This window comes from Mobula hypostoma, chromosome 21 (genome assembly GCF_963921235.1).
Source record: "Mobula hypostoma chromosome 21, sMobHyp1.1, whole genome shotgun sequence".
NCBI classification, from domain to species: Eukaryota; Metazoa; Chordata; class Chondrichthyes; order Myliobatiformes; family Myliobatidae; genus Mobula; species Mobula hypostoma.
The window spans coordinates 40,319,410-40,332,187 of NC_086117.1; the positions used below are offsets into that span (position 1 = coordinate 40,319,410).

At 40.7% G+C, this 12,778-nt stretch overlaps 1 protein-coding gene across 2 annotated transcripts in view; it reads right to left on the reverse strand.

Moving 5' to 3' along the window:
• LOC134359936 (neural proliferation differentiation and control protein 1-like) overlaps positions 1 to 12,778 on the reverse strand; it is a 229,874-nt gene that overhangs the window by 50,626 nt on the left and 166,470 nt on the right. Inside the window, exon 1 of one of the 2 annotated variants that reach the window (XM_063073803.1) lies at positions 6,792 to 6,918. The exons of the other annotated variant lie outside the window; for it this stretch is intronic. Within the exon in view, the coding sequence (XP_062929873.1) occupies positions 6,792 to 6,888 (97 nt within the window). The 5' untranslated portion in view covers positions 6,889 to 6,918. Of the gene's footprint in view, positions 1 to 6,791; positions 6,919 to 12,778 lie in introns of those variants that run through there. 2 annotated transcript variants of the gene reach the window in all.

Below are 12,778 nucleotides of genomic sequence, written 5' to 3' on the forward strand. Positions count from 1 at the left end.
GAAGAAAGAATCTGACAGGAAAGGACAGTGGACCATAGGAGAAAGGGAAGGAGGGGGGAACACAGGGAGAAGTGATAGGCAGATGAGTAGAGGTAAAAGGCCAGAGTGAGGAAGAGGGGAGAGGGAAGAGGATTTTTTTTTTACTGAAGGAGAAGTCGATATTCATGCCATCAGGTTGGAGGCTACCCAGACAGAATACAAGGTATTGTTCCTCAACCCTGAGGGTGGCCTCATCTTGGCACAAGAAGGACCATGGACCAGCATGTTGGAGTAGGTCATATAATATAGAGATAATACATCTGATTCTGGTATGCTGCCTGCTTTCAAATTCTCTGTATTTATTTTGGTAGAAATCATGGTCATTATTGGGAGTACATTTTTTTTTAACATTGAGTAATCAGCCTGTAGAGCAGGGGCTCTCAACCTGAGGTCCACGGACCCCTCGTAACACTGAAAAATGGCTCATGAGAACAATGCCACTAAGTGTGTAACAAAAACAGAAAAAGCTGGAAATACTCAATAGGTCAGCCAGCATGTGGGGAAAGAAGAATTGATTTGATGTTTCAGATTGATAAAAACAGTTCCAGCTTTTTCTATTTTTGTTTCTGATTTCCAGCATCTGCATTGCTTTTATGATTGTCATTAAGTCCAGGGCTTGTGCCAGGAATGGGCAGATCAATTCCAGCTGGAAAAAGTCCAGGTGAATTTCTCGGGTGAAGCAGAACATGCAGGAAATGGCATTTTTTACATTTTTTAACCAAATCTATTCTCAAAGGCATAAATCTTGCTATATGGACTAACTTTGAGGCACATCTCTCCTTGCTTTATGAGCATTGCCAAATTAAGTCATTATTATTTCCATAGAAGCTTCAACTCTGTGATGCTTTTGGGGTAGAAGGAGGAGTTCAATTTTTAAAGATTTAAAAAATAATATGGAAAACTAACTCCTTGAGAACAGTTTATAAATCAGAATAAACTGTCAAGTTCACTCTGACACTGGGAAGCTATTAACTAAAAACTACTGAACTCTAATCAATGTGCTTGTTAACAATGAAGCAGTTGTTGTACTGTAATATTAAATCCGTGGCATAAAATTATAGTAAACAAATTTCTGAAAATAATGACAATTATTGTGCAGTGGCAGTATATTAGAATGTATTCGACAAGGATACTAATCTAAACAAGATACATTTTGTACAGTTCTGGTAAACTCTGTAGAGTCAGCACTGTACAGGAGATAGATTGCATTGCCAAGCAGTAGTGTACAGGAGTATCGCAATGCAGAGAGGGTATCATTGCTGTAATGGAAACATGCTATGGCTACTTTGTTCACAGAAATTTGCCCTTACACCATTCACAAATCAGTACTGAAAACCTTGAGATACTAGATAAATTTGTTCTCATGGAATTTATGTGAAAACATAATTTAAAACAAAACAAACTTTATTGCTTTTCAACATGTTATCTTCTAGGATCACAATTCCTAAGAATTTTCATCTCTCCATAGCACAAGCTAAGTACACTACGCTGCATAAACATAATGAAAGTGAATACAAAAAAATAAAGAAATCTACTTGGGTAAGTTCAGAAATAACATAAACTGATATAACAGTCACATACAATGCTAATTTACAAAGGCAGACAACTAAAATTGGAACACTAATGGTTATGGAGATGGTGTGATAACATAATTCAAACTGGCGAGAATAAATATTTAACACTTATTCTTTTGTCTTCAATGCACTTTCCATACAAAAATTAGAGCACTCTCTTCACGAGTTCAATATTCCACACAATTTACAGAAAGATTTGCATTTAAATAACACCTTATAAACTCAGCAAATCCTATAGCATTTAGCATCCAATTAATATATATCTGGAAATATTGTAGTGTTTCAAATATGGCAGCTATTTAGTACACAACAAACTTCCACAAGGGACATTGAAGTAACTGGCCAGATAATCTGCTTTCAGTAATCTAAATGCAGTATATTTCAATGAGATTTACAGGAAGATGTCTCCTGCTTGGCACTGCTGCCTGCCACACTTCCAACAGCGCCCTCAGGTCAGCTGCAGGGTCGTCAGACAGGGACCAGCATTCATTGATGTTTTGCTCTCTTAGACCTGGTACATCTCCTGGTGGTGGGACAGTAGCAGGGACATCTCTCTGCTAGTCCCTGCAGCTTTCAGTAGGCTAGTCAGTCTCCAAGCTTCTGTCCTTTCTCCTCAGCCACAGCCAAAAGCTGCCCTTTTCTGCCTCTTCAGACACAGATACCAGAAAATAAATGGAAAAGGTTCCTCTCTGCAGATGTTGCCTGACTTGATAAGAATTTCCAGCATTTCATATTTATAAGCTGCTTTAGGGTTGCCTGATCCCTGGTACAAATTCACAGACAACTCCACTGTTGTTGGATGAATCACAGTTGGTGATGAGTCAGTGTATAGGAGAGAAATAGGACATCTGGTTGATGGTGCCACATCATCAACCCCTCACTCAACTTCAGTAAAAATGAAGAGTTGATTGTTGACATCAGGAAGGGAAAGGAGGGCAAACATGCACCAGTCTACACTGGGAAAACTGACAGAGGGTACAGTCTGCAGCTGTAGGCTCTTGGTTGTTAACTTATAGGATGACCTTTCCTGAGCCCAACACAAAATGCACAAGGCAGGCGCTCTAACCTATTTACTTTCTAAGGTGCTTAAGGAGGCTTGGCTCATCACCAAACACAGAGCAAACTTCAAAAGGTGTACTGTTGAATGTATACTGACTGGTTGCATCATGGTCTGGTACGACAGTTCGAATGTACAGGAATGAAAGGTACTGCAGAGAGAAGCCGATTGGCTGTAGCATTTTGCATTCTGCCCAACCATCTATGTGAGAAGGTCAAGAAGATCATCAAAGATCCCCATTTGTTGGGCCATGCCATCTTCTTGCAGCTACCAGCAGGCAGGAGGTACAGAAACCTGAAGTTCCACACCACCAAGTTCAGGAACAGCTACAAGAACTATTCAGTTGTTGCACCAAGAGGAGCAACCCAAATCACCACAGTTTAGCAACATTGACAACTTTGATTATTTGCACTAAAATAGCTTTTTTTTGTTCTAATTGTATTCTTTCATGTAAAAATTGTGTACACTTTATGTTTAATTTATGTTTCTCTTGTTAATGCTGCTTATATAATGCTACCTGCTTGTGATGCTGCTGAATGTATGTCCATGCATACCTTGTGAATGGCAGGTCATGTCTAACCAATCTTATAGTTTTTTGAGGAGGTTATCAAAAAGGTTGATGAAGGGAAGGTGGTGGATGTTGTATAAAAGGACTTTGACAAAGTCCCACATGGGAGGCTGGTCCAGAGGGCTAAGGTGCTTGGCATTCAGGATGAAGTTGTCAATTGGATTCAGTGTTGTTAGCGAAGTAGTCAGAGAGTGATAGCAGATGATTGTCTCTCTGATTGGAGCCCATGATTGTGGTTTGGACTGGGATTGAAGTTGGGTCTGTTGTTTATTATCTATATTAATGACTTAGATGATAGTATGGTAAACTGGATCAGCAAATTAATGGATGACATGAAGAATGGGGGCATTGTGGACAGTGAGGAAGGCTCCTAAAACTTGCGAGGTGATCTGGACTAGCTGGGAAAATGGGCTGAAAAATAGCAGATGGAATTTAATATAGACAAGTATGAGGTGTTGCACTTTGGGAGGAAAACCAGGGTTAGGGTTACACATTGAATGGCAGGGCACTGAGGTGTGCGGTAGAACAAAGGGACCTGGGAATACACATCCGTAATTCCTTGGAAGTGGCATCACAGATAGGTAGGGTTGTAAAGAGAGCTTTTAGCATATTGTCCTTCATAAATCAAGGCACACAGTACAGAAGTTGGGATGTTATGTTAAGTTATACAAGTGAGACTGAATTTAATTATGCGCAGTTCTGGTCACCTACCTACAGGTGAATAAGCTTGAAAGAGTGCAGAGAAAATTTTACGTGGATATTACCGGGATTTGAGGACTGGAGTTACAGGCATGGTTTCAATATGTTAGTACTGTATTCCCTGGAGTGCAGGAGAATAAGGGAAGATCTTACAGAGCTATACAAAATTGAGGGTGAATGCATGCATACTTTTCCCCAAGGTTGGGTGAGACTAGAACTAGAGGTCACAGGTTTAGGGTGAAAGATGAAATATGCAAGGGAAATCTGAGAGAGAATTTCTTTGCTCAGATGGTGGTGCAAGTGTGGAATGAGCTGCCAGTGGAAATGGTAGTTAGGAGTTAACTGCAAAATTTAAGTGTAGTTTGGATAAGTACATGGATGAGGGAGGTTAAGTGGGCTATGGTCTGGGTCCAGGTAGATGGATCTAGGTGGACTATCTAGCATGGACTAGATAGGCTGAAGGGCCTGTTTCTCATTGTAGTACTCTATATAGTGCATATTCCTGTAAACTTGACGTTGACTGAGGGAGAAATAATGGCCAACATATGGAATCACTTATCCCCACCTGATGGAGTGCCAGATTAACATCTCATTTGGAATATTCCACCTGCAACAGTTACCATTCCCTCAGGATCGCATTCTTTAAAATGAAAAACAGTAACGAATAGAGGAATTTTCTGTGGAAAGATCAAGTGCAAGGAAGAATTGGAGAGCTAGACTTTTAAGGAAGTGCTGAAGTCTAGAAATGTACAATAAAAGGCAGCAGTTTGTAATTGGCATTTATGGGGCAAGCACATAGCCAATGTAAATGATAGGACATTAGAAACAAACAAATCAGAATACCATTGGAGTGAGATGTGGACTCAGATGGGAGAACATTTGACTGGACAAGCAGCACAAGTGCTCAAGAATGTGAACGTTGTCAAGAAACATAGCCTTTCATAGCAAACCAAAGAAAACTGAAAGAATTCAAGAGGTTTAGAATTAGGTCTCTCTGGGTTGCTTGGTAAAACAATTGAAACACTGAGATGGAAGGTTTCAGAGCCATATCAATTTACTGCCATGAAGTGTTAGTTTATCTCAGCCAGAAATGCACTAAGATCCATTACTAGTGAGGGCAAAGATCAGCAAAACAGCCTGAGATCCACTGATTGCTTATATGGTAAAGACAATAGCAAATTCAGAGCAATTATCCTGAGGGAAAAGGTCGAAATTATGTGGAGCTAACAAGTACAGGGAGAGGTTAAAATGACTGATATTGATAGACTTAAAAGGAATTTGGACAGCATATGAAAGGGAACGATGATGAAAAGTGAGAGAACACTAGAGTGGAGCATAAATGCAGTTATGGAATGGATGTGCTGAATTATTTTTCTTTATGATGTATGTCTGCTGTGATTCTATGGAATGTTAGGATGCTGCCTTTTGATCATAATAGAAGAAGAAGAAAGCCCTTAACTCCGAGTGGAGTCATCAGGACACCGTCATGACAGCGTTTTTTTTAAACAGGCTTTCTTATTTTTACGAGGCCGAGTTGATAGCTCGATGCTCAACCCAGCACGGATGGAAAGCGTGCAAGGGAGCCGCTGGATTTGAACTCGGGAGCCTTCACTCCGAAGTCCGGTGCTGATGCCACTATGCCACCAGCTAGCTTTTGACCATAATGCTCTCCTTTCAAAAGCTGAATGGTACACCCTTATCCATTCAAAGACTAGGGAGTTTTCTATTCTCAGAGGTCTGTAGTGTAGGGAAAAAAGCATGTAAAAATGTGTGAACAAATTCTCCAAACACTACACTGTTCTGCATACATTTAAGACCCTAATCAAATTAAAAGACACTGGTGAAAAGCCAAACTGAGTAAAGGAAACATAGTTTGACGTCACATGAAATTCTCAAGGGGATCAGTCTTATGATTTCTTCAAAAGCAACTATAATTCTCTATCTCATCTCTTATTTTGGATCAATTATTTTGGTTAATTGATTAATTTCTTGCATTATGCCCTTTAAGTAGCCTTGAAGCCACAGAACAGTGATAAGGGTCTTCCGCCTGTAGCTTAAAGATCAATCTTGAAAATCATTTCATTCAATACAACCCAGTTTTATATCTATGACATCCTTTAACAATGTTTATTTTACAAGCAAATGGAAACAACGGTGAAATGAAACACAAACTGGTCTGCAGATCTTCCCTCAATAACTATTAAAAAACTGGTATCAGGATTACCCAGCATTAGCCAAACGTGCACACTTTTTTTTACAATATCATTCATCATACTTTTATTGGTCGTTGCCAGTTCAGGTAATTTATGAAGTCAAATGCACATTGATATTCTTGAGCCAGCTAGAAAGAGGGCTGACTTTAGACAAAATTAATTTCTTTTGGCAACCTCAACTACCAATAGAAAAACTGGAAGCAAAAAAAAAATCAGCTGCCAACTCTAATCAGATATACCTTACAATCTTTAGGAAATATGCCATCTCACTGTTTCTTTTTAAAAATCCTAACCTTCTCCTATCTGCAAGTTACAGGTAAATAAACAAAGTTCAATTACGTCACTAACATAAAAAGGGACTGGATTCAAATGTTGCCTTTGTACCACTAGCACTGTAGACAATATTGAAGGTGTTGCTATGGACACAGAAGGAGCTATTCCACAGATTCTATCAATACCCTTAATGGAGGGGACGATAAATTAATTTTAACGGACAGTAATTTTATTTCTACTAATTATTAAGAAAAACATCAACTCTGAATAAAGCATCATTTCTCTTAATTCCAAGGCTAATTGTTGAAACAAATAGTTTTATATAAATGCAAATCCATGTGAAAAAAGGGTTAAAAACCCACTCTTACCTCTCCAGTGTCTATAGTCTTTCTTCAAAGGAGAACCAATACTCAGTGTAATCAGCGCAAAAAGGCACTTTGGAAATAGAATTCTCTGTACATTCATTCTTGCACACGAAGTAAAAATGCAAAAAGACAAAATAAATTATGACCGTAGGCTGGTTTGCTTTTTTTTGTTGGAGAAAGCAGAGGTATTGAGGAATAGAAGGCACTGGATGCTGCACTGCAGTCAGCCCTTGTTAAATCTGAGAGCTCTCAGCAATGTGGTGTGAGTGAATACCAGCTTGCTTTCAAGTGGCCAATAGGAAAAAGGCAACGAGAAATTGCCTAGAAAATGTGTATTGGCTGTGACACAGAAGGTAACACATGGAAAATGACAGCCAATGATAGCTTAGCATTGTAAAGAATGCTGTCAAATATTGAATCATTATCAAATATTAATATGTGGCTTCCATTTCCAATTAGCATCTTAAGAAAATATTTCAAATAAAGCTGTATGATAACAAGAGTATAAAGGTTCTAAAGCCCTCAGACATTTTAGAAATGCATTTCCACTTAATATGATGGGATGCTTTTTAAACTAGTAGTACATTTTCTCAGTTTAAAGTGAAATGATAAAATATGTCCTGGCTGGAAGCAGATTTGGACTATTCCCTCCGGACGTTTTCATCAGCCTGAACACGGCACATATTTTGCTTGATCAGCAATGGGTTCTCTGGAAATTTTTGTTTTATACTTCCTTTTTATCTAATATCTTTAAACCCTTTATCACTTATAATTTCCCTAACTAATGACCGACAGCCTCAATTCTGAGAGTAACAACCTTACCTTCTCCTGTGTATTGACATAACTAAAGTCTCCCATTTCCAGAATTCTTTCAGCAATCTCTCCTGCACAGTACTCAACTTGTGGTGTCACGGCAGCATATGGGTTAGCCCAATGCTTTACAGTACCGGCGACCTGGGTTCACCCCACTGCTGCCAGTAAAGAGTTTGTATATTCTCCCTGTGACCACATGGGTTTCCTCTAGGTACTCCAGTTTCCTCCTACAGTCCAAAAATCTACTGGTTGGTAACTTAATTGGTCATTGTAAATTGATTAGGCTAGGGTTAAATCAGGGGACATGACAAGAGTGGAAATTGAGTGCAATAAAGTTGGACTTCACCTAAACGCTAAAAAGACAGAGTACATGGCGTTTCTGTGACGAAGGTACTCTTAAGACCGTAAAGAATGATACCATTAAGAAAGTCTTTGACTTCCAAGTACCTCGAGTCAAGACTGATGAGGTCGAGAAGGACACAAAGATACGGAAGGCGCTGGTGTGGAGGGCTATGAACGACATGATGGAAATCTGTAAGTTGAACCTGAAGAGAGGGCTTAAAAAGAGGAATTTCATAGCAGCCATAGAGTCCATTCTCATGTACGGATGCGAGACGTGGACACTCACCAAGACTATGCGAAAGTCTCTAGATGGTTGCTATATACGAATGCTCCAGATGGCTTTTGACGTGAGTTGGCAACAGCACATGACGAACGTCGAGCTCTACGATGACCTAGCGATGCTCACCACTAAAATCAAGGCGAGAAGACTGCAACTAGCGGGGCACTGTTTACGCCACCCCAAGCTACCTGCCAGCCTAGTCATCATATGGGAGCCCAAGCATGGGAGGATGAACCCTGGGCACTCTCCCAAGACTATGGTCAACACACTCCTAGAAGGCAGCGGCGTGGCTAATGTAGATGAACTGAACACACTGATGAGGGAGAGGGAGAAGTGGAGAGTCCGTCATCATGCCCGACACCGTCCCCCTAGGCCTGAGTTGAAGTTGTAGTAGTAAATCAGGGGATTGCTGGGTGGCATGGCTGGAAAGGCCAGAAGGGCCTAATCCATGCTGTACCTCGATAAACAAATATATATATATATTGTTCTATCATGATTCCCTTGCCCTTGTACACTGGGCTAGTGTTTAATAAAGCGCAGAATCCTGTTTGTTTTTTTTCACCAGAATCTCAGCCTGCCCTGCCACTTTTGATGAATCAGGAACCTGTAATTTTTGTTCTTGAAAGCATTTTAGAATTGTGCCTTCTAGTTTATACTGACCCCTTTCATTCCTCCCTCCAAAATGTAACATTTAGATACATACATAAACAGCAAGGGAATAGAGGGATACAGACCATATGCAGGCAGATGTGATAGGTTAGACTGGTGCCATAGTCAGCTTAGTCATGTTAGAACAAAGGGCCTGTTTCTGTGCTGTACTGTCCTACGGTCACACAGTACTTTGCTTTCTATCCTTTTTTAATGTTAGATCAGGTTGCCTCCAGAAGAAAGATCACAATGTACTGACATTTCAGTATGATGTTTGAATTGCAATACAAATGCACCCCAATACAATTGATCTGATGACCTCAGCCACCACCATGGATCAAAGAGTTGAATTGCAAAGCTTTGACATCAAGGCAGTTTTTGACTGTGTATATCATCAGAAACCTTGGTCAGAGTTAATCCAATGGCTGTCAGGGGGCATGCAACAAATCCCTGGGAACTAGATCTTTGGAAGGATTTAAAGAGGAGATAGATTATTTGTTGAAAGACAGGGAAGTCAGGGCTGTGGAAAACTGGCACAAAAGAGGAGTTTAGGACCAGGCTGATCAGCCATAAATCCAATGACTGGGAGGGCAGGCTCGATGGACTGAGTAGTCTCGTCTTCATCCTAATCCATTTACTTGTTGCTGTTCTTATGTATTCTTGCATTGGTTGTTCTTGTAGAACATCAATCATCTCAGCCCCACAATACCTTGTCAGGAGTTACTCTGGAGGATGTCCTAGGCCCAAAAATCTTCAGCTGCTTCATCAATGAACTTTCTTCCACTAAAAGATTAAGTGGGAATTTTCGCTAATGATCACATACAATTCAATTAAATTTGTATCTTCTCAGAAAATCACGACACTATGCCTGAATGCAACAACACATAGTCAATACAACACACACAAAATGCTGGAGGATCTCAGCAGGCCAGACGGCATCTATGGAAAAGAGTAAAAAGCCCACGTTTCAGGCCAAGACCCTTTATCAGGACTGGGAAAATAGATGAGGTCAGAATAAGAATGTAGGGGAAGGGCGGAAGAAGTACAAGGTGGTAGGTGATAGGTGAAACCAGGAGAGGGGGAAGGGGTGTAGTAAAGAGCTGGGGAGTAGATTGATGAAAGACATAAAGGCACAATACAATGGAAAAAGTGAAGGGAGAGGAGCACTAGAGCGAGGTGATGGGCAGGTAAGGCTGAGAGAGGGAAATTGGAATGGTAAACGCGGGGGCGGGGGGGGTGGTTGGTGGAATAATCAGAAGTTCGAGAAATTGATGTTCATGCCATCAGTTTGGAGGCTACCTAGACGGACTGTAAGGTGAGTGTGACCTCATTGCGGCAGTAGAGAGGTCTGTGGACTGACATGCCGGAATGGGAATGGGAAGTAGAATTGAAAAGGGTGGCCACTGGGAGATCCCGTTTTTTCAGGTGGATAGAGCATAGGTGCTTGGCGCAGCAGTTTCTCAATCTGAGTTGGGTCTCACCGATATACAGGAGGCCACACCAGAAGTACCGAATACAGTATATGACCCCAACAGACTTACAAGAGAAGTGCTGGCTCACCTGGAAGGACTGTTTATGGCCCTGAATGGTAGTGAGGGAGGTGGTGTAGGGGCAGGTGTGGCACTTGTTCCACTTGCAAGGATAGGTACCAGGAGGGAGATCAGTGGGGAGAGATGAATGGAGAAGGGGATCATGTAGGGAGTGATCCCTGCAGAAAGCAGAAAGTGGGGGTGGGGGGTGGGAGGGAAAGGTGTGCTTGGTGGCAGGATCCCATTGGAGATGGCGGAAATTGCAGAGCATTATGTGCTGGACGCGAGGCTAGTGGGGTTATAGGTAGAACACATGATCAATGTTATAATTGATTACAATGTTATAAATGCTTAATTAAGCATGGGTGAATGTGCCACAGTAGTGCCAGGCAAAGAGCACCTCGAACAAGAGAGTCAAATTACCTGGGTTAGGGATAGGGCTAGCATTGCAAACTACCCCCCCATCCCCCAAACATCTTGGGGTGCAACACAGACCAGACACTCAGAATCACTGATTTCAACAGTGTAGTTTCAATAGTGGATCAGAGGAAGGAATTTTGCAGCAAGTAATTAATCTCCCAACACTCCAAAGCCTTTTCATCTAATCAGGATAAGTCAGGAGTGAGTTGGAATAGTTTCAACTAGCCTGGGTGGATGTGGTTCTAATAACCCCCAAGTTCAAAACCATCCCAATCAAGGTAGCCTGCTTGACTGATACAATTAACTTTACAAATTCATTCTTTTCACCACTATCACGCAGTACCTACCCTCTGTGCCATTTACAAATGCACTGTAGTTACTTACCTAGGCTAGTCTGATACCATAACTCAAACCTGCAACCTATATTATCAAAGATGACAGGTGTATCAGGTCAATGAGACTATCACCATCTGCAGGTTTGTCTCCAACTCGCACACCATCTTGTTTTGGAAATCTAGTGCCAGAATTCAACAATCACTGTTTAGACTAGGGAACTCCATACCTAACAGCACTTTGGGAGTTTATTTACCAGAAGGGCTGAGGCAGTTCAAGGCAACAGCTCACCATTACTTTCTCAATGGCATTTAGGGATAGTTAATAAATACTTCCTTCCCTGCAATGCTAGGATCCCAACAAAGAATATTTTTTAAAAAAGCAGCCCAACCCTTTGACCAATTAAATAGCAGCATTTACTTCTAACCCCAAATACTGTAATTTTATGAAACCTTCTAATATGCATATATCACATCCATTGTTTCTCCCTAGTTGATTCTACCAGTTACATCCTCAAAAAAAATTAGGTTTGTTAAATATGGCTTTCAGATGATAACATTGTAAACTGCATCAGCAAATTTGCGGATGACACCAAGACTGGGTGGTTGGCGGGGGGGGGGGGGACATGTAGTGAACAGTAAGTAAGGCTATCATAGCTTCCAGTGAGATCTGGACCAGCTGGAAAAATGGGCGGAAAAATGGCTGCCCGTGAAGTGGTAGTTGCTGGTTAGAATTACCAGTCACCAATCTGTAGCATTATTCCGTGGAGAATTCTGTAGTTGACAAGTAATCTTTCTACTATTCTCCACAATTACTTCTGTTAAACTCTTGGATGCAGACCATCAGGTCCTGGGATTTACCATCTTCTAATCCTATTAGTTTCTCCAACACATTATTTTCCCAATTAGTACTAATTTTCTCAAATTTCATCAGACAGTTCATTCACTAGCATCTTGGGGAGTTATTTGTGTTCTATGAAGACAGAACCAGAAATGAGCTGCTATTTCTTTGCTTTTCATCACAAAATGTCTGACTGTAAGGGACCTACATTTGTTTTTGTCCATTTTTTTAAAACAACTTCTTTTGCTGAATTCCAAATTATTCCAAATTCACACTTGCTACTTCTAAGAATTATCAAATTATTGAATACATAAAAAGACATATTTACCCTGATGACTATCAAACATCAATCTAAGTTAATTCCGTATTTCCTACTTACATTCAACTCCCCCAGATTCTACTAGTTATCAACACACAAGGGACAATTTACAGTGGTCAATTAACCTAGCAACCCATGTCTTTGTGGGTTGGAAGAAATGCAAGTACAGGTCCACAATCCCTTATCTGAAATCCTTGGGGCCAGTTGCATTTCGGAATTCAGACTTTTTCGGATTTCAGATCCCACCCCCCCAATACCAAAAAAACACGTATGCTGAAGTCCCTTATTTAACCTGGCTCAGTGCAGTGGACTTTAGGACCCAGCGGCGCACCAAACCTACGCACATCCTCCAGTATACTTTAAATCATCTCTAGGTTACTTATAATACCTAATACAATGTAAATGCTATGCAAATAATTGTTATTCTGTATTGTTTAGGGAATAACGACAAGAAGAAATTTTATTT